Raw genomic sequence first — 21910 nt, forward strand, 5'->3', positions numbered from 1 at the left:
AACTCATATCGATTCTCCTACCTCTGCCTCCCGAGGGCTGGGATTAAAGGCGTGCGCCCCCACGCCCGCTGTGCCTTACTTTTGAGGTGGGTGTGGGCCTTCACAATCAGGTCTTCCTTTGTGCAGTAAGCCCTCTTATCCTCTGAACCGTCTCTCCCCAGCCCCAGGACATGTGATCTTTGCTCCAACCTGTGTCTTGGGTACATTACAGATAGGGAAACAGAGGCACAGAGAAGTTCAGTAACTTGCTCACAATCACAGAGCCACTGGACTCAGGCAGGCCCTACTGCCCTCCAACAGCCACCTTTGGTGAGACCTGCTCTGCCCATCACTCCTCGGGGCAGCTCTTTCCCACGCATGCAGCTTCCATTCTTCAGTACTGCATTCTTGGGCATTCAGATAAATCCCCAAAGAGATGTGAAGTCAGATTATTCCTACTGACCAGAGATGTCAGCGTCGGTGATCCAGCATGCATGTCCCAGCGACAAGAAGGCTATGGTCCTCTTTCGTGGCGGCATGGAGATCAGGGAGACTCGATGGAGTACGTGGAGGGTAGAGTCACATATTTCTCTTAAAAACATATTTATTTGACAGCTATAGCACTCCTAGGCATATATCCGAAGGACTCATCTCACTTCCTTAGAAGTACGTGCTCAACCATGTTTATTGCTGCTCAATTTATAATAGCTGGGAAATGGAACCAGCCTAGATGTCCCTCAACTGATGAGTGGATAATGCAGATGTGGCACATTTATACAATGGAGTTCTACTCAGCAGTAAAGAAAAGTAAAGTTACAAAACTTGCAGAAAAATGGATGGAGCTGGAAAGGATTATACTAAGTGAGGTAACCCAGGCCCAGAAAGCCAAGCGCCACATGTTCTCCCTCATATGTGGATCCTAGCTACAGATGATTGGGCTTCTGCGTGAGAAGGAAAATACTTGGTAGCAGAGGCCAGTAAGTTAAAAAGGAGATATAAAGGGAAGAGAAAGGAAGGGAGGAGGGTACTTAATAGGTTGATATTGTATATATGTAAGTACAATGATTGAAATGGGGAGGTAATATGATGGAGAATGGAATTTCAAAGGGGAAAGTGTCGGAGGGGGAGGGAGGGAATTACCATGGGATACTTTTTATAATCATGGAAAATGTTAATAAAAATTTAAAAAAATATATCTAAATACCAAAAAAGAATAAAAACAAAATATTAAAAAAAAAATAAAATAACATAAATATATTTATTTGAATGAGGGGGAGAGAGAGAGAGAGAATGGGTGTGCCAGGGCTTCTTGCCACTGCAAACAAACTCCAGATACATGTACCAACCACATTGTACATCTGGCTTCATATGGGTACCAGGGAATCAAACCTAGGCTCTCAGGCTTTGCAACCAAGTGCCGTTAACCGCTAAGCCATTTCTTCATCCCGCCCCCCACTCCCCCAGTGAGATAGATCTGGAGCAGAGTGAAGACCAGATACATGTGCTAAGAAACTTAAGAATGTTGTATCTGAGCTGGACAGATGGCTTAGTGGGTAAGGCACTTGCCTCTGAAGCCCAAGGACTCAGGTTTGATTCCCCAGATCCCATGTAAGCCAGATGCACAAGGTGACACATGCGTCTGGAGTTTGTTTACAGTGGCTAGAGGCCTTGGTATGCCCATTTACTCACTCCGTCCCTCTCTCTTGCTCTTTTCATAAAATAACTAAATAAAAATAAAAATATTTTTTAAAAAGAATGTTACATCTAGTTCCCCAGTAACTCCCAATGCACAGTCTGTTCCTGGAGCTTAGGGTTTGGTTTCAAGTCTTATAACAAACCTTTATTTATTTATTTATTTTGCTTATTTAATGTAATATTTACAAAATGACAACAAGATAAGCAAACCAGACTGTGTGGCACAGGCCTGTGAATCACAAGAGGCTAAGGCAGGAAAATCATAAATTCAAGGCCTGTCTTGGCTACACAGTGAGTTCAAAGCCATCTTGGGCAACATAGTTAGATAGTGTCAATAAATAAATAAATAAATAAATAAATAAATAAATAAATAAATAAATAAATAAATAAATACAGGGTCTGGTGAGCTGGCTTACTGAAGAAAGCACTTGTCACGCAAGCTGCAGCACCTGAGTTCAGTCATCAGACCCCAAGGAAAACACAGGGGCTGTGATGAGCTTCTATAATCCCTTGGATTTCCAGCTACCTGGCTGGAGGAGGTGTCCCTGGGAGGATCCTAGAGTCCGGCCCTAAGGTGTGGTGGTGGATTTGGAATTCCAGTCTAAAAATATCCCAAGTGTCTGAATTCTGCCTGAGTTCCTGAAGCGTGTTTGCTTATGTTGGTGGTGAGGATTTGGGGCTGTGGCTTATGGCTCTTATCTTTCTTGGCATGGTCCTGTGAAGGCAGACCAGCTTCTTCTGCCATTATGGAACTTCCCCTGGATCTGTAAGCTTCCAGTAAACCCCGTCTTCCTCCAGCACACTGTAGGTTGCCTCTTTGCTCTATTCACAGTGGCTTTTGCCATACAAAAAGCTTGTAATTTCATTAGGTCCCAGCAATTATTCTGTGGTTTTATCACCTCAGCAATTGGGGTTATAGTCAGAGAGTCCTTGCCAAGACCAATAATGTGGAAGGGTTTCTCCTACTTTTTCCTCTGGCAGTTTCAGATCTGATATTAAGGTCTTTGATCAATTTGAACTTAATTCTTGTGCATGTAGAGAGATAAGGATCTATTTTCATCCTTCTACACATACATATCCACTTTTCCCAGCACCATTTGCTAAAGAGGCTCACTTTTCTCCAATGAATATTTTTGGCATTTTTGTTGAAGATCAGGAGGCTATAGTCACTCAGATTTACATACGGGTTGTCTATTATGTTCCATTGATCTAGATATCTGCTTTTGTGCCAGTACCATGTTGTTTTTAGGTTGTAGTATAGGTTAAAATCAGGTATGGTGATACCACTAGCCTTATTTTTGCTGCTCAAAATTGTTTTAGATATTTGAGGTTTTTCATGCTTCCAAATGAATTTTTGGATTTTTTTTTTTTTTTGTATTTCTGTGAAGAATGCCATTGGAATTTTGATGGGATTGCATTAAATGTGTAGATTGCTTTTGGTAAGATTGCCATTTTTACAATATTGATTCTCCCAATCCAAGAACAAGGGATGTCTTTTCATTTCCTAGTGTCTTCTGCAATGTCTTGCTTGACTGTTTTAAAGTTTTCATTGTAGAGATCCTTCACTTCCTTGGTTAGGTTTATTCCAAGGTACTTTATATTTTTTGATGCAATTGTGAATGGAAGTGATTCTCTGATTTCATTCTCTGTGTGTTTGTTGTTAGCATATAGGAAGGATACTGATTTTTGTGTTTATTGTATCCAATTACATGGCTATAAGTGTTTATTAACTCAGTTTGCTGGTAGAGTCTTTTGGGTCCTTTATGCATAGAATCATGTCATCTGCAAATAATGATAACTTGATCTCTTCCTTTCCAATCTGTATCACTTTTTTTTTTTTTTTTCGAGGTAGGGTCTCACTCTAGCCTAGGCTGACCTGGAATTCACTTTGTAGTCTCAGGGTGGCCTCGAACTCACAGCAATCCTCCTACCTCTGCCTCCCGAGTGCTGGGATTAAAGGCCTGTGCCACCACGCCCGGCCCCAATTTGTATCACTTTTATGTATATCTCTTGCCTTATTGCTATGGCTAAGAGTTCTAATACTATATTCAATAAAAGTGGGGATAGTGGACACCCTCATCTTGTTCCTGATTTTAGTGGAAAAGCTTCAAGTTTTTCTCCATTTAGTATTAGGTTGGCTGTAGGCTTGTCATAAATAGTCTTCATTATGTTGAGATATGTTTGTTTTATTTCCAGTCTCTGCAGGACTTTTGTCATGAAGGGATATTGGATTTTGTCAAATGCTTTCTCTGCATCTAATGAGATGATCATGTGATTTTTGTCCTTCAGTCCATTTATATAATGTATTACATTTATTGATTTGCATATGTTGAACCATACCTGTATCTCTGGGATAAAGCCTACTTGGTCAGGAGGAATGATCTTTCTGATATATTCTTGTATTCTGTTTGCCAATATTTTGTTGAGAATTTTTGCATCTATGTTCATGAGGGAGATTGATCTGTAATTTTCTTTTTTTGCTCTATCTTTTCCTGGTTTTGTTATCAGGGTGATGCTGGCTTCATAGAAGGAGTTCGGTAGGATTCCTTCCTTCTCTATTTCATAGAAAAGTTTAAGAATCATTGGTATTAGTTCTTCCATGAAGGTCTGGTAAAATTCACCAGTGAATCCATCTGGGCCTGGGATTTTTTTAGTTGGCAGATTTTTATTTATTTCTTGTTTATTTTTTTATTTACTTATTTGAGAGCAACAGACATAGAGAAAGAGGCAGATAGAGAGAGAATGGGTGTGCCAGGGCCTCCAGCCACTGCAGATGAACTCCAGATGTGTGCGCTAGTTAGGAGAGTTTTGACAACCACTTGGATCTCCATACTTGTTATAGGTCTATTTAAGGGATTAATCTCATCTTGATTTAATTTACATAGGTCACATAAATCAAGGAAATCGTCCATTTCTTTCAGATTTTAAAACTTAGTGGAGTATATGTTCTTATAGTAAGTCCCTATGATTTTTTGAATTTCTCTGGTATCTGTTGTGATGGTACCTTTTTCATTTCTAATTGTATTAATTTTTGTCTCTTCTCTCTTTCTTTTGGTCAGATTTTCTAAAGGTTTATCAATCTTACTTATCCTTTCAAAGAACCAACTTTGTTTCATTGACTCATTGGATTTTTTGGAGGGTGGGTTTCAATTTCATTAATTTCTGCCCTAATCTTTATTATTTCTTCCCATCTACTAATTTTCAGTTTGCCTTGTTCTTCTTTTTCCAAGGCCTTAAGGTGAAGCATTAGGTCGTTTACTTGAGACCTTTCTAATTTCTTAACATAGGCACTTAAAGCTATTAATTTCCCTGTTAGGACTGCTTTCATTGTGTTCCAAAGGTTTTGGTATGTTGTGTTCTCATTATCATTTGAATTTTTTTTATTTCCTTCTTAATTTCTTCATTGACTCATTCATCATTTAGTAGTGTATTGTTTAGTTTCCATGATTTTGTGTATGCTCTATAGCTTTTCTTGCTATTGATTTTAGTTTGATCCCATTGTGATCAGATAAAGGGCAAGGAATTATTTCAATTTTCCTGTATTTGTTAAGATTTGCTTTGTGTCCTAATACATGGTCTATTTTAGAGTATGTTCCATGTGCTGCTGAAAAGAATGTGTATTCTGCAGCATGTGGATGAAATGTCCTGTAGATATCTGTTAGGTCCATTTGTTTTATGACCTTATTTAATCCTGATGCCTCTTGTTTATTTTTTGCCAGGATGACTTGTCAGTTGATGAGAGTGCGGTGTTGAAGTCACCCACTACCACTGTGTTTGGTGTTTTCTGTGACCTAGTTCTAATAGTGTTTGTTTGATGAAGTTGGGAACTCCCATGTTCAGTGCATATATGTTTAAGATGGTAATGTCCTCCTGTTGAAGTGTGCCCTTCATCAATACAAAGTGACCTTCCTTATCTTTCCTAACTAATGTTGGACTGAAGTCTACTTTGCTAGATATTAGGATAGCAACTCCTGCTTGTTTTCTAGGCCCATTTTCTTTAAACACCATTTTCCAATCTTTCACCCTAAGATAGTATCCATCCTTTGTAGAAAGGTGAGTTTCTTTGATGCAACAAAATGTAGGATCCTGCTTTTTTTTTTTTTTTCCGAGGTAGGGTCTCACACTAGTCCAGGCTGACCTGGAATTCACTCTGTCGTCTCAGGGTGGCCTTGAACTCACAGCGACCCTCCTACCTCTGCCTCCTGAGTGCTGGGATTAAAGGCATGCGCCACCACACCCGGCAGGATCCTGCTTTTTAACCCAGTCTGAGAACCTATGTCTTTGGTGGGGGCATTGAGGTCATTGATATTAAGAGTTGTTATTGAAAGGTATGTATTGATTTTTGCCATTTTTCTTGTTTAGTTATTATTCCAGTTTTACCTTTGCTTTCTTGTATTGACTAGTATTTGAGTATATGGTTTGTTTTTTCCAGGTTCCTTATATGTGTGTTTTTCTTTCTCTTCAGCATGGAGGATCCTTTCAAGTATTTTCTGTAGATCTGGGCTGGTTTTGTCTTCAAATATTCCTTTAACCTGCTTTTGTTGTGGAATGTCCTTATTTCTCCATCTATTTGAATGGATAGCTTTGCAAGATAAAGTAACCTTGGTTGACAGTTGTTTTCTTTCAGAACTTGGAACACATCATTCCAAGCCCTTCTGGCTTTGAAAGTTTGTGTTGAGTAATCTGCTGTGATCCTGATGTGTTTGCCTTTGTACGTGACTTGATTTTTCTGTCTAACTGCTTTGAATATATTTTCTTTGGTTTGTATGTTTGGTAGTTTAATTATAATATGGTGAGGAGAGGTTCTTTCCAAGTTTTGTCTTTTTGGTGTCCTAATGGCTTCCTGTATCTGCATTGGCATCTCTTTCCTAATTTGGGGGAAGTTTCCTTCTATGATTTTTGTTGAAAATGCCTATTATGCCTTTGTAGTAAAATTCTTCTCCTTCTGCTGTACCCCCAATTCTTATGTTTGATTTTTTTTGGGGAGGGGTTGAGGTAGCATCTCACTCTAGCTCAGGCTGACCTGGAATTCACTATGTAGTCTCAGGGTGGCCTTGAACTTGTGGTGATCCTCCTACCTCTCCCTCCTGAGTGCTGGGATTAAGGGAGTGCACCACCATACCTGGCTATGTTTGATCTTTTCACAGTGTCTCGAATATCTTGAAATGCCCATTCATACTTTCCTATTAGTTTTTCTTTCTCTTTGTTGGACTGTATTAGATCTGCCACCTGGTCTTCTAGTTTAGATATTCGGTCTCTCCTTCCATTCTACTGGTGAGATTTTTCTACAGGTTTTTTAAATTTCATTGACTGTGTTCTTCATTGCTAGTAATTCTGGTTTTTATTAATTATTTCTGGGGCTGAAGGGATGGCTTTGTGGTTAAGATGTTTGTCTGCAGAGCCAAAGGACCCAGGTTTAATTCCTGAGGAGCCATGTTAGCCAGATGCACAAGGGGGTGCACACGTCTGGAGTTTATTTGTAGTGGCTGGAGGCCCTGGTGTGCCCATTCTCTCTCTCTCTCTTTCTCTGTCAAATAAATAAAAATAAATAAAAAATACTTAATTATTTCCATTTTCTTATTTATGTCTTTATTGACTTCATTTCATTACATTGGTTTCCTGTGTCTTCTTTGATTCCTTTGATTTCCTCTTTCATTCCTTTGGTTTCCTCCCTGATTTCTTTGAACATACTTATAATCATTCTTTTGAAATTTTTCTTAGGCATTTCCTCTAAATCATTCTCACTGGAGGTCATTTCTGATGTATAAATACTTTTTGGTGGGTTTATATTTTCTTGACTTTTTGTGTTTCTTGTGTTATAATGTACATATTTTTGCATCTTGGATTAATTTAATGCTTGGATTTTAAATTAGCTGCAGTATTATCAGATGTATCAATCAATCTGATGTTATATATCTTCAGGGTAGGAGCTGAAGACTCTCAGAGTAACTATAAAAGTAACCCTAGATGTTGGGTTTGCCTGCTATGGAGTATTCCAGAGGGCTGAGTGGAACAAAATACAGGCTGGTTCTAAAATTTAACTAAACAATGTACACATTCAATGAAAAACAGCACAAAGTATTTATGCAAAAGTAGGTATTATGACTACCAGATCCTTAAACAAAGTAACAGTCCCTTAAGATGTGTGTTGCCTCACACCCTTAATCCTGTCAACTAGGAGGCTAAGATTTCTGGTCTGTTGAGGGTTCCAAGTCAGCTTGTGACCATGTAAAACTCTTCCCTGGTGTAATCCCAGTTACCTTTTGGGATGATTTTGGTCTCAGTTATTCTGCGCTTCTGCCTGGGTCCCTCTGTTGTGTTGTGGGCTCAGGTAGGCTGGCTGGGTTTCTGGATCGCTGCTCTGATTGTCTGTCAGGTGTGTGTCGGTGACTCCCTTCCCCAGGTCTCTGGTGCTTGCTGGCCCTTACGCTGATGGTGGGGGAGGGGTGGCTGATGTTTTCCCACTGGTCCTCACAATCGTCTTCCTCACGAGCTGCTCCTCTGTTCTTCCCTGCCTCCTCCCTTCATGGTTCTTGAGTTTGTGAGGAGTTGGGAGTCTCCTCACCTGGCTTTTCCTGCGGCTCAGGCCAAGCCTTAGGGCTGGTGCCATGCGGACCTGGTGCCTCTGCTGCTGGAGCCGATGCCTGCTTCTGTGGGCTCTAGACACTGTGGATCTCTTCCACCTTTCTGCTGGCATTGGTAATTTCTTATATACCTCACTTTTTAGTAGAAGAGTATATTTTGCTATTTTCTCTCTCTTTTTTTTTTTTCTCCCCTAGGCTGCTTTGGCATGGTTCCTACATTGCCATCTTTCTTTACCGGTAATTCTTACTTCATTTTTAAATAAATTTTTAAAATTATTTTGAGAGAGGAAAACAACAGGCAGGGAGGAGGAGAATGGGCATGCCAGGGCCTCAAGCCACTGCAAAAGAACTCCAGACACATGCACCACCTTGTGCATCTGGCTTATGTGGGTCTCAGGAAATCAATGAGCCCTTTGGCTTCACAGGCAGATGCCTTAGCTGCTAAGCCATCTCTCCAGTACTGCTCCCCCCCACTTTTTTTTGGTGCTGCTGGGAATCAAAATTTTGTAGCATTTAAGAAAAGATATTTAGTAAAGTTTTTTTTTTTTTCTTTTAAGCATTTTATTTATTAGAGAGAAAGAGAGAGACATAAAGAAGCAGATGAAAAGAGAGAGAATGGGCATGCAGCACTGTGTACATTACATGGGTACTTGCGAATAGAGCTTGTGTCCTTGGGCTTTGCAGGTAAGCACCTTACCTGCTGATCTTAGCAATTAAGGCACTTGCTTGCGAAGCCAAAAGGCACAGGTTTAATCCCCCAGGACCCACATAAGCCAGGTGTACAAGGTGGTGCATGTGTCTGGAGTTGGTTTAAAGTGGCTGGAGGCCCTGGCACACCCATTCTCTCTGCGGTGCCCACTCCTTCCCATCCACCACGTGTTCCGCCTTGGCAAGAGGGTGAGAAACGTCATAGATTCACTGGATTTCTTAAATTCCAGTAATTACTTAAAAATTTAGAAAGATGAGCTAGACATGGTGGCACACATCTTTAATCCCAGGACTCGGGAGGTAGAGGTAGGAGGATCACTGTGAGTTCAAGGCCACCCTGAGACTCCATAGTGAATTCCAGGTCAGCCTGGGCTAGAGTGAGACCCTACCTCGAAAAAACAAAACTTAAACAAAAAGAAAACTTATAAAGATAGCACTTGTCAGATTTATAAGTTTGCCAGGTAAGTTGTTTGATGTGTTTTAGAGAATCAGATGTATTTTAATTTTAAATGTACTCAAATATTTTAGGAAATTAAATGTTTAATTTTTAAGATCTCATGTTCTACCAATTGAGCTAGCTGGGTGGTTGCAATATTTATTTTTTAAAATACTTATTTGCAATAAACAAACATTTAAAAAGTTATTTGCAAGCAGAGATATATAGACAGAGAGAGAGAGAGAGAGAGAGAGAGAGAGAGAGAGAGAAAGAGAGACAGAGAGAGAATGAGAATATGGACATGTCAGGGCCTCTAGCCATTCCAAACGAACTCCAGACACATGTGCCACCTTGTGCAACTGGCTTACGTGGGTCCTGGGGAATCAAACCATTACAGGCAAGCATCTTAACCATTGAGCAATCTCTCCAGTCCTAAATATTTAATTTTAAAATTACTTTTATTTACTTGTTTATTTATCTATATGTAGAGAGAGAGGAAGACAATGAGAATGGGCAAGCCAGGACCTTTTTCCACTGCGAAGGAACTCCCAGATGCATGTGCTACTTTGCACCTGGCTTTATGTGAGTACTGGGGTGTTGAACCTGGGCCAGAAGGCTTTGCAAGCAAGTACCTTTAACCACTTTCCAGCCCAGGAAATTAAACATTTTTATAAATGAAGTTAGATATTTGGCTAAGTTTACTATGCTGAACTTGAGTCATTTCAATGTTAAAGAAATATAGAAAATGATTCATCTTGTTCTATAGAAATTACTAGTTATTTTTTTTTAAATTTTTTATTTATTTATTTGAGAGTGACAGACACAGAGAGAAAGACAGATAGAGGGAGAGAGAGAGAGTGGGCGCGCCAGGGCTTCCAGCCTCTGCAAACGAACTCCAGACGCGTGCGCCCCCTTGTGCATCTGGCTAACGTGGGACCTGGGGAACTGAGCCTCGAACCGGGGTCCTTAGGCTTCACAGGCAAGCGCTTAACCGCTAAGCCATCTCTCCAGCCCTACTAGTTATTAATAAGGATATGATGTACCTGGATGTGGCATGCCAGTAATTCTAGTACTTAGAAGGCTGAGGCAAAAAGACTACTGAGTTCGAGGCCTGCCTGAGAAACACAGTGAAACCTTGTCTTAAAAAGTAAGAAAAAGGGGGCTGGAGAGATGGCTTAGCGGTTAAGCGCTTGCCTGTGAAGCCTAAGGAATCCGGTTCGAGGCTCGATTCCCCAGGACCCATGTCAGCCAGATGCACAAGGGGGGGGGGGCACGTGTCTGGAGTTCGTTTGCAATGGCTGGAGGCTCTGGAGCACCCATTCTCTCTATCTGCCTCTCTCTCTCTCTGTCACTATTAAATAAATAAATAAAAATGAACAAAAAATTTAAAAAAATAAAGAATAAGGAAGGAAGAAAGGAAGGAAAGAAAGAAGGAAGGAAGAAATGGGGAATAAGTTAGATATAAAGACTTAGAAGAATTTAGGTTTTAAATATTTTGACTTTATCAATTTGAGTATTAATTAAAACAAGAGATAAAATGTGGATCTCTTCACCCTACAAGCCTTTCACAGACTTAAATATCACAAGTGACATGAAATAGGTCTACTTTGGTCTGCTGTGTGCTGCTATCACAGAACACTTGAGAATGGTTGACTTCTACACAATCAACGTTGATTTACTCACAGTTGGAGACTGGCAGGTTCAGGGTAAAGGTGCCACCAGTTTGGCTGTCTGATAAGGGTGTGGTCTCCTGCTTATCATGGTGCCTTGAACGTTCCATCCATCCACGTGCTGTCTCCACACGGCTGAAGGCAAAAGGACAAGCAAAACATGACATGAAGCTTCCCTGGGGCTGGGGTCGGAGCTCCGTTGCTAGAAGGCTTGCCTAGCCTGGCATGCATGAAGCCCTGGGATCAATTCCCAGCACTGCATAGACTGTGCACAGGGTGACTCTCGGGAAATGAAGGGCAAGTAGATTTAAAGTTCAAGGAGGACATCCTTGGTTGGAGGTCAATCTGGACTACATGAAACTGTCTCAAAAAATGAAATGAAATAAAATTTTGGAAAATAAAAATTAAAAATACCTAGTCTCTTTCACAAGAACAGAACCTTCCTTACCTGACCAACACTTAAAGGCTCCCAGAATTATGTAGAGGATCCATTTAAACCATAGACAGTCTGTGGATTGGTTCTTCTTCTGACCAGAAACACTTGAGGAAGGTGCCCCATTACCTTATGGTTTATTTTATTTATTTGTTTAGTAAGTTTTGAGAAAAACTGGCCTTAGACTTGCTTTATAGACCTGACTGGTCTCATGACCTTTCTGCCTCAGCCTCCTGAGTGTTAGGATGAGAGGCATCTGCCACCACACTCAGCTCTAGCTCCTGTTTTTATATGTCTCTGTGTTATAAATCTTGCATGTTATAAACCTGGCATACATTCAGTGTACAAATTAATGGGTTTTATTGTGACATTTGCATACATGAATATAATGTTCTTTTAAAAATACTTATTTATTTATTTATTTGTGAGAGAGGCAGATAGATAGAATGGGCATAGCAGGGCCTCCAGCCACTGCAAACAAATTCCAGACATGTGCCACCTGGCTTACGTGGGTCCTGTGGAAACAAACCTGGGTCCTTAGGCTTTGCAGGCAAGTGCCCAAACTGCTAAGCCATCTCTAGGTCACATGTAACATTCTTTGATCATATTCACCCTATTATTAAAATCTCTCTTATTTCCCTTCCTCTGATTCCTTCTTCGTTTCCTTTCTACTCAGGTCTTTTCTTTTCTCTCTCTCTCTCTCTCTTTTTTTTGGGGGGGGGGCTTTTTGAGGTAGGGTCTCACTTTAGTCCAGGCTGACCTGGAACTCACTATGTATTCTCAGGGTGGCCTTGAACTCATGGTGATACTCCTACCTCTGCCTCCCAAGTGTTGGGATTAAAAGCATGTGCCACCATGAACGGCTTCTTTTTTCTTTCTTTCTTTCTTTCTTTCTTTCTTTTTTTTTTTTTGGCAAGTCCAACAGACTGGCCCTTCTTTTTAATGCAAGAGAGAGAGAAAGAGAGAGAGGAGGGGGGAGAATTGACACTCTAGGGCCTCCAGCCACTGTAATCAAACCCCAGACACGTGTGTCACCTTGTGCACATGAGCAACCTTTCAGGCTTGCATAACGCTGTGCATCTTGCTTATGTGGAACCTGGAGAGCAGAACATAGGTTCTTAGGCTTCTCAGGCAAGCACCTTAACCACTAAGCCATCTCTCCAGCCCCTTTCATGCCTTTTAAAATCTAAATTCCACATATGAGAGAAAGCATCTATATTTTTCTTAATTTATCACAACCCTCCACTCTTGCATGGGAGAGGAAATACATGTTTGGAGCCTATCTAGCTTCCTTTGGCTTCAAAATATTCTCCATAACCATGACCTGCAAATTCACAGGTTTTAGAGGTGGCTCCTGACAGCCATAGTAACATGATTTGACATGATTTGACCTTCTCTCTAGATCTGGCTGATTGGTCCAGGAGAGGTGTCACTCACCCAAGCTGGACTAATCAGAACCCCAACTGGAGGAGAACCTCAGCCTATCTTTAGGGGATTAGCAGGGCTGTATTACATAGCAAGGGACTGGGAATGGCTATCTTCTATTGTGTGGACTGGAAAGCAGAGAAAATGGGTTCTTAGAGGAGAATTAAGATGACAGTAAGAGAACCAACTAGAAGAAAGAGAACATCTTTGTTCCAGTCAGTTCCAAAGACCCAGACAGCCACACATTGCCTTGAGTCCCGAGAGACAGCTGGTGCATTTATAATTCACCCCTCCCTTCTAAACAAGCCACAGCCCGTTCCTATTATTTATAACCCACAGAAGTCTAACGAAAATATATTAAGCTGATTGTGTGAAGCAAACTTGTGTGTTTCATTTTCAAAAGCAATAGTCACTTGGTTACTTGAGTTAGTGGAAAATCCTAGTGTAGAGCTGACCTTTGGGTCATGAACCCTAAAAGCCCACAAAATCATGTTGACCTAAAGCCCAACTCTTTCAGTAATTCTATCCTGATAAAATGCCCAACTCTGACAGAGTATAAGAAAAGTTATAACCAGCTGGGCGTGGTGGTGTATGCCTTGAATCCCAGCACTTGGGAGGCACGGGTAAGGGGATCGCCATGAGTTCGAGTCCACCCTGAGACTACATAGTGAATTCCAGGTCAGCCTGGGCTAGAGCGAGACAAAGAAAAAGTTATAACCAATTCATAATTTGTGGCAGTGTCTCGTTACAGTTGGAGTGACTTATGGGAAGATATCTAAAAATCCCACTACAAAGCCCATGGTAGCGATAGATAACTCAGTGTTCTTTCCCAACTACACTTACATTTTCCATCGCTTCTTTAAGAAAAGGCGGAACCAGGACAAGTGACAAGAATGAACCATGGCAGGTGGGTAGAAGTGATGGGTACGACATCTGGGCTACTTTGACACAGGAGTAACGCAAGTCCAGCCTGCTCCTGAAGGGTGCACAGCGGACCGGAGCCGGATCAGCCATGTCAGAACAGGAGATAGAAACCATAGAGAGCAGTAAGCCGGGAAGAGCCTGGGCCCTCACACCTACCTATTTGCATCCAGCCTTTTCTGGGAGAAAGAAAAGCCTTTGTTTAAGCCATTGCTGTTTTGACTTTTGTTTCAGTAGCTAAACAGTACTAACAATAATATTGTTACTAGATGAAAAAAAAAACAAACAAACCTAAATGTGTGTTTCTTATCAAAAGGTATTGTGGGGCTAGGCATGGTCACACACACACAAACCTTTAATCCCAGCATTCTGGAGGCGGAGGTAGGAGGATTGCTGTGAGTTCCAGGCCAGCCTGAGACTACACAGTGAACTCCAGGTCAGCCTAGGCTAGAGCAAGACCCTACATCAAAAAACAAACAAAAAAAAAAAAAAAAAAAAAAACAACCCAGAAGTATGGTGGGCCGGGCATGGTGGCACACGCCTTTAATTCCAGCACTCAGGAGGCAGAGGTAGGAGGATCGCCTGGAGTTCAATGCCATCCTGTGACTACATAGTGAATTCCAGGTCAACGTGGGCTAGAGTGAGACTCTACCTTGAAAAACCAAAAAAAAAGAAAAGAAAAGTATTGTGGGTTGGAGAGATTGCTTAGTGGTTCAGGCATTTGCTTACAAAGTCTAAAGGCCGGGGTTCAATTCCCCAGTACCTACGTAAAGCCAGATGCACAGAGTGGCGCATGCATCTGGAGTTCATTTACAGCAGCAGGAGGCCCTGGTGTATCCCTTCCCTCCCTCTCTCTGTCTCCTCTTGCAAATAAATTTTTAAAAACTTATTTTTTTAATAAAAATACTCTTTTAAAAGGTATTGTAGGGTACTGGAGAGATCTGGCTTAGTAATTAAGCGCTTGCCTTTGAAGCCTAAGGACCCCAGTTTGAGGCTCGATTTCCCCGGACCCACGTTAGCCAGATGCACAAGGGGGCGCACGCGTCTGGAGTTCGTTTGCAGTGGCTGGAAGCCCTGGCGCGCCCATTCTCTCTCCCTCCCTCCCTCTTTCTCTCTCTGTCTATCACTCTCAAATAAAAAGATAAAAATAAACAACAACAACAAAAGGTATTGTGGCTAAAGGCAAGACTTTATGATGATGGGACTGACTTGCTCAACAGGCAATAGCACAGGCAGACTGGACAGTTGACACCCTTGGGAGACGCATGCGGCCTGGGCAAACAGTCCAGTCCACGTGAAGTGAGCAACACTCCAAGAACGTGGGGACGACTGGCCAAGTACAGGTCAGAGAATCGTCTTCAGACACAGGAGGAACTTGGGGGAGAGGGGCTGGACTTGTTCCACGTGGCCTCAGGGGACTAAACTAAGGCCACTAAGGCCCATAGGTTTTGGGGGAACTGAAATAATAAGAGCCAAAGTTCCATCAGCCAGACTTCTTGGCTTTATACAACAGAAACAGACTCTGTCCTAAGCAACTGTGACATATATTGGGGTGATACCTGGGGAATCCCTGAGTTGAGGGACTAGGGGACTGACAAGGAATGAAAGATACCCTGTAGGTCTGATTACCAGAGCAGGTCTTTGGAACTGACTGGAACAAAGATGTTCTCTTTCTTCTAGTTGGTTCTCTTACTGTCATCTTAATTCTCCTCTAAGAACCCATTTTCTCTGCTTTCCAGTCCACACAATAGAAGATAGCCATTCCCCGTCCCTTGCTATGTAATACAGCCCTGCTAATCCCCTAAAGATAGCTGGTCATAGGATTCAAAATCATGGGACACAGCCTGACTGACTGCTCCTGGGTCATCTTTCTCATCCCTGGCTGGTTGGAGGCTGGCCACAGAAAAATCTTGGCCTACTGTGCCATCGCACCAGCTTTAAGAGGAACCAAGATGCACCCAACAGGAGTCCTGTGTCATCTCTGAAGATGCTCTCAGAGCCCATGACTGTGTCCCAGCTGAGAATGGAAGGATTGTCTATTCAAGGAAGTTGTCTCCTTCCCACCCTCACCGAGGCTCTCTGCTGAACCATTCCAGTGAGGAAGTCCTTCCCATCAAGATGAAATCAAGACTGGGGAGTTTAGACCTTCTGCCTGACACTCAAGACCTCCCCCCCCCCCCAGCTCTGGTCCTGGAATTCCCCCGCAGCAGAAAGCTCTCCTCTCTTCTAAACTGCTCCCGAGCTGTCACCAACTCCTGACCCCACCGAAAACTCTTTGTGCTTCTGTTATGTCCCTAACACTTCCACTCTTCACAGTCCAGCTCAAATCCAACACTGTCCAGATTATCCCAGCCCCAAAGCAAACACTGTTTAGAAACTGTTGCCTGGGCTTTTCATGGGCTCAGTTAATCATTTTTGAATGTCTCCCCCTCCCCTTTTTTTAAATTTAGAAATGATACTTGAATCTTGTGACACCATTAAACTTGGGATGCATCTGTTTCTTCCTTTGTTATCTAGATTATCACTTCTTGAGGCCGTGGCTGTCTCTTGTACTCCTTTGCATTAACTGTGGAACTCAGTAAAGCACATCTGATATGGACAGTGGTAACTTAATTCCATAGGTGAGTTGTGAGCTTTACTCGGTTCCAAGAATTCAGAGAATGGGAAACATGGGGTAATGAGGAGAGAGTTACCAGACAATAACCTAAAATGACATTCCTCAGAGAATAATGATGTGAATGACATACATATATATATTTTTTAACACTTTTTATTTTTGTTTATTTATTTTCAAGCAGAGAGAGAGAGAAGAGAGAGAGAGAGAGAGAATGGGTGCACCAGGGTCTGTAGCCACAGCAAACAAACTCCAGATGTATGCGCCCTTGTGTATCTGGCTTACGTGGGTCCTGGGGAATCAAACCTGGGCTCTTTGGCTTTGCAGGCAAATGCCTTAACCACTAAGCGATCTCTCCAGCCTGACACACACACACACACACACACACACACACACACACGCACGCACACACACTTCTCAAAGTATAATCGAGCTGGTTGTGGTGACACATGTGGATAGGAAAGAGGCAGGAGGATCAGGAGGTATAATTGATACATAATAAACTATACATTATAATGTATGCAATTTATCCAGGCATGATGGCACATGCCTGTAATCCCAGCTCAGACTTGGAAGTCTGAGGTGGAAGGATCCCAAGTTTAAGGACTGTCTGGACTACCTAATAAATTCAAGGTCATGATGGGCATCTAACTGAGATCCTGATTCAAAAGTAAAAATAACAACAGAGCTGGAAATGTAGCCCTGAAGTGGTGCTTGTGTGGCATGTATAGGACCCTGGATATAATCCCTAGTACTGAATGGATAAATAATAAATTGTTAAGTTTTAAATATTTTTGTTTATTTATTTGCAAGCAGAAAGAGAGAGAGAGAGAGAGAGAGAGAGAGAGAGAGAGAGAGAGAGAATAGGCACACCAGGGTCTCTAGCTGCTGCAAATGAACTCCAGATGTATGTGCCCCTTTGTGCATCTAGATGTATGTGAGTACTGGGGAATCCAATTCAGGTTGTTAGGTTTTGCAGGCAAGTGCCTTAATTGCTAAGCCATCTCTCCAGCCCAATAATTTTTAAAAAATATTTTATTTATTTATGAGAGAGAAAGAGAGAGATTGGGCATACCAGGGCCTCTAGCCACTGCAAAAGAACTCCAGATGCATGTGCAATTTTGTGCCTCTGCCTTATGTGAGTTATGGGGAATTGAACCTGGGTCCTTAGGCTTTGCAGGCAAGCACCTTAACCACTACGCAATTCCTCCAGCCCCCAATATGTTTTCATACAAGTACAAATCCATGATTAAACCATTGCTTGAGCCAAGGTAATAAACATATCCATCATGCCTTTTTCCAAGTTTCCTCTAGCCCCCTTTGTAATCTCTCTCCATACCAGACAACTATTGATTTGCTTTCTGTCACTGCAAGTTTGCATTTTCTAGAATTTTATATAAACAGCATCACCCAATATGAGCTCTTTTTGTTCTTATACACTCACTCGTCACGACTGAGAGTCATGTATGTTTCTAAACATATCAATGGTCTGGGGCTTTTATCGATGAGCAGTGTGCGCTGTATGGGTGCGCCACAACTTGCTGGTCCATTCACCTGTTGAGGACCTTCCTGTTGTTTCCAGCTTCTGACTGTTGTCAACAGTGCTATGGTGCTCAGTTTGACTACCTGCCTTCATTTACCTTGTGGAAATAAGAGAAGAGTACAATGGGCGGGTCACGTGATCTATCTAGGCATGCCATTTTAATAAGAAAGTGCCAAAATGATTTTTCTCTTTTACATTCTGACTAGCAGTGTTTGAGGGTTTCAGTAGCTGTGGTGGTTTGATTCAGGTGTCCCCCATAAACTTAGGTGTTCTGAATGCTAGATCCCCAGCGGATGGAGATTTGGGACTTAATTGCTCCTGGAGGGAGTGTATTGTTGGGGGCGGGCTTATGGGTATTATAGCCAGCTTCCCCTTGCCGGTGTTTGGCACACTCTCCTGTTGATATGGTCCACCTTATGTTGGCCAGGGGGTGATGTCCACCCTCTGCTCATGCCATCGTTTTCCCCTGCCATTGTGGAGCTTCCCCTTGAGCCTGTAAACCCCAATAAACCTCTTTTTCCCACAAGCTGCTCTTGGTTGGGTGATTTCTACCAGCAATGCACACCTGACTGCAACAGTAGCTCCCTCTTTGGTCTTTTGAATCTTTTTTATTTTTAAAAGATATTTAATTAATTAATTTAGAGAGAGAGAAAGAGAGAGAATGGGCATGCCAGGGCATCTAGCCACTGCAAATGAACTCCAGATGCATGCACCACCATGTGCATCTGGCTTATTTGGGTACTAGGGAATTGAACCTGGGTCCTTAGGCTTTGCAGACAAGTGCCTTACCTGCAAAGCCATCTCTCCAGCCTTTGAGTCCTTCTAACTTTAGTCATTCTAATAAGCATGTGGTGTATCTTACTGTGGTTTGAATTGGCATGCTCATTACAGCTAATGGCATCATATACTTTTCATCTGTGTGCCATCCAGAGGTAACTTGCTTGCCATCTTTGATGCTGTGTCATAATTAAAATTCTTATTGTTGGGATGGGATGGCTTAGCGGTTGGTTAAGGCATTTGCCTGCAAAGCCAAAGGACCCAGGTTCGATTCCCCAGGACCCACTTTAGCCAGATGCACAAGGGGGCGCACGCATCTGGAGTTCTTTGCAGTAGCTGGAGGCCCTGGCGCGCCCATTCATTCTCTCTCTCTCTCCCTCCCTTGTTCTCTGTCAAATAAATAAATAAATAAAATTCTTATTGTTGAGTTGTTTTCTTGTTGAATTTTGAGTTTCTCTGTGTATGTTTTAAGGGTGTAACACCCTTTGCCAGCGCAGTACCGTGTGTGACAGAAACGAGCTTGGTTTCGTTCTCTTATGCTGACTGACAGGAAGTAGCAGCCTAGAGGACAGGCGGTCTCAGCCTTGATGGAGCAGGAGTCCAGGGGGCCGTTGGGAAGCTGAGCACATCATCTTGTGCGTGTAATAAGGCACACTGGGGTCACGATGGAGGAGCATGGATAGTAACAGAATGCGGATGAGAGGTGCCTGAGCCAGTCTTTCTGAGGTTGATAAAACAGAGAACAGGAGTTAGCAAAATCTTCGAGGTAGCCCAGCGTGGTGGCTCACGCCTTTAATCCCAGCACGGGAGGCAGAGGTAGGAGGATCACCATGAGTTGGAGGCCATTCTTAGACTACAGCGTGAATTCCAGGTCAGCCTGGGCTAGAGCAAAACCCTACCTTGAAAAACCAAAAAACAAACAAACAAAAAAATACTCGAAGTGCAAATGCTTTGGAGGCCAGGTGTGGTGGTGCACGCCTTTAGTCCCAGCACTTGAGAGGCAGAGGTAGGAGGATTGTGGTGATTTCGAGGCCACCCTGAGACTACACAGTGAATTCCAGGTCAGCCTGTAGTTGAGCAAGACCCTACCTCGAAAAACAACAGTAACAAAAAACCCAAAAACAGGGCTGGAGAGATGGCTTAGCGGTTAAGCGCTTGCCTGTGAAGCCTAAGGATCCCGGTTCGAGGCTCGGTTCCCCAGGTCCCACGTTAGCCAGATGCACAAGGGGGCGCACGCGTCTGGAGTTCGTTTGCAGAGGCTGGAAGCCCTGGCGCGCCCATTCCCTCTCTCTCCCTCTATCTGTCTTTCTCTCTGTGTCTGTCGCTCTCAAATAAATAAATAAATAAAAATTATAAAAAAAAAAAAACCCAAAACAACAAAAACCAAAACAAAAAAAGTTTTGGAAGACCATTTTGGAATTATCTGAAAAAGCTGGAATTTTGCATACCGTGGGAGGTAGCATTCCATTCCTTGGTCCAGGCCTTGGAGCTGCATGAGTCTACACGTACAGGAATGTTCCCAGCAGTATTGTTTGTTTTATCTACCTTGTTAATAAACAAGCCATCCCCATTATCAACAGAATGCGCGACCAGTGTTTTAGTTGCATGATGGACCATCAACAATGAAAGTGAACGACATTCAATGACTGGATGAGTCACACAAGTATGACTTATTATGGGGTGGGGAGCCCGCAAGACACACAGCATTCAAAACAAGCAGGAATAAGCCGTTGCTTAGCAACTGACATGTATAAACGATAAAACGTAAAAAAAAAAAAAAAAGCAAGGAAGGGGGTAGGGGAGAGGCTGCATTTCTAAAGAGACAGAGAATAGGATATTTGGTAAATAATTCTTTAAACTATATATGCGTACGCAAGTATGAAATAGCTCAATAAAAAAGAGAGAAAATAGGAGTAGGCTAGGTAAAGAGAAAGGTGTGTGCTGCAGGCAGAGGGCAAAGGTCAGGAGGGAAATGGCCCGCTGAAAACTCTGGGGGTTGTAAGCAGGAGGGAATCATGGAATGGTATGGTGAGGAGTGGCCAAAGGAACAGAGACACTCAGGGGCCCTGTGGAGCAAAGGGCTTTATAAGCCCCGAGGAGGAAGCTTGGCTTCTTCCCGGGCGCAGTGGGGAGCCACCTCAGTGGCCAGGCTGGGAGAGGCTGAATCGGGTTTGCATTTTCAGGAACACCCTTTGACTACAGCTTGGAGGACGGTGACCAGGTGAGTGGTAGTGAAGTGGGGGAAGGGGAGTCTCTAGCGGGGTTTCCATCTTCAGTGTGTGGCTGCTGCAGGTGGCGCCTGCCGGGGCTCTGTGTGAGTCTAAGCAGAGCTGCGGGCCCACAGCTGGAGTTCAGCTCGCTAGCTGCTCTCAGAGCTCAGGACTGCGCCGCCTCCCCTTCACACCCAAGGCTCTGCTGTGCTCCCCGATCTTGTCACTTTTTAATCAGTAGGTCATTAGTAACAGGAGGAGATCTTTAATCTCACCACTGAGGAGGCAGGAGGGCCTCAGTGAGTTTGAGGCCAGCCTGGGCTACAGAGTGAGTTCCAGTTCAGCCTGGGTTAGAGTGAGACCTTGCCAAAATAATAATGATAGGAAGAAGAAGAAGAAGGAAGACAAAAAAAAAAAAAAAAAGGATTTGTAGGTTTGCAAATATCTGATTATTATCAAAAGTCAAGCTGCTATACGAGCCATCTCATAACAGTACCATGCATCTCTGAAATGAATTGTTCTACCTGCAATAATATCATTGTGGAGCATCCAGTGAGTATGAAGCTTTCCTTGTGATGAGGACTTCTTGTTTTTTGTTTTTATTTTTCAAGGTAGGGTCTCGCTCTGGCTCAGGCTGACCTGGAATTTACTATGTAGAGTGGCCTCGAACTCACGACGATCCTCCTACTTTTGCCTCCCGGGTGCTGGGATTAAAGGCATGCGCTACCATGCTTGGAGTGATGAGGACTTCTTCACTCAAATTGGGAATTAAATTCAAGTTCAGGAGGATGTATCAGGAGGGGTATCATCTGATAGCTCCAATTATCCTGTAATTTTACTTTATTTTATTTTATCTATTTTCATTTTTTTCGAGGTAGGGTCTTGCTCTAGCCCAGGCTGACCTGGAATTCACTA

At 42.7% G+C, this 21910-nt stretch overlaps 2 protein-coding genes across 2 annotated transcripts in view; both read left to right on the forward strand.

Moving 5' to 3' along the window:
• The first annotated feature begins 447 nt into the window (after window positions 1-447).
• The window catches only part of Mrps6 (mitochondrial ribosomal protein S6), an 89710-nt gene continuing 68247 nt past the window's right edge, over window positions 448-21910 (forward strand). Inside the window, exon 1 of the mRNA XM_045149205.1 lies at window positions 448-541. Coding sequence (XP_045005140.1) covers window positions 448-541 — 94 coding nt within the window. The remainder of the gene's footprint in view (window positions 542-21910) is intronic.
• The window catches only part of Slc5a3 (solute carrier family 5 member 3), a 38716-nt gene continuing 37489 nt past the window's right edge, over window positions 20684-21910 (forward strand). The window contains exon 1 of the mRNA XM_045150845.1: window positions 20684-21006. The gene's annotated coding sequence lies outside the window, so the exon portion shown is untranslated. The remainder of the gene's footprint in view (window positions 21007-21910) is intronic.

Source organism: Jaculus jaculus, chromosome 5, assembly GCF_020740685.1.
Source record: "Jaculus jaculus isolate mJacJac1 chromosome 5, mJacJac1.mat.Y.cur, whole genome shotgun sequence".
Classification (NCBI taxonomy): Eukaryota; Metazoa; Chordata; class Mammalia; order Rodentia; family Dipodidae; genus Jaculus; species Jaculus jaculus.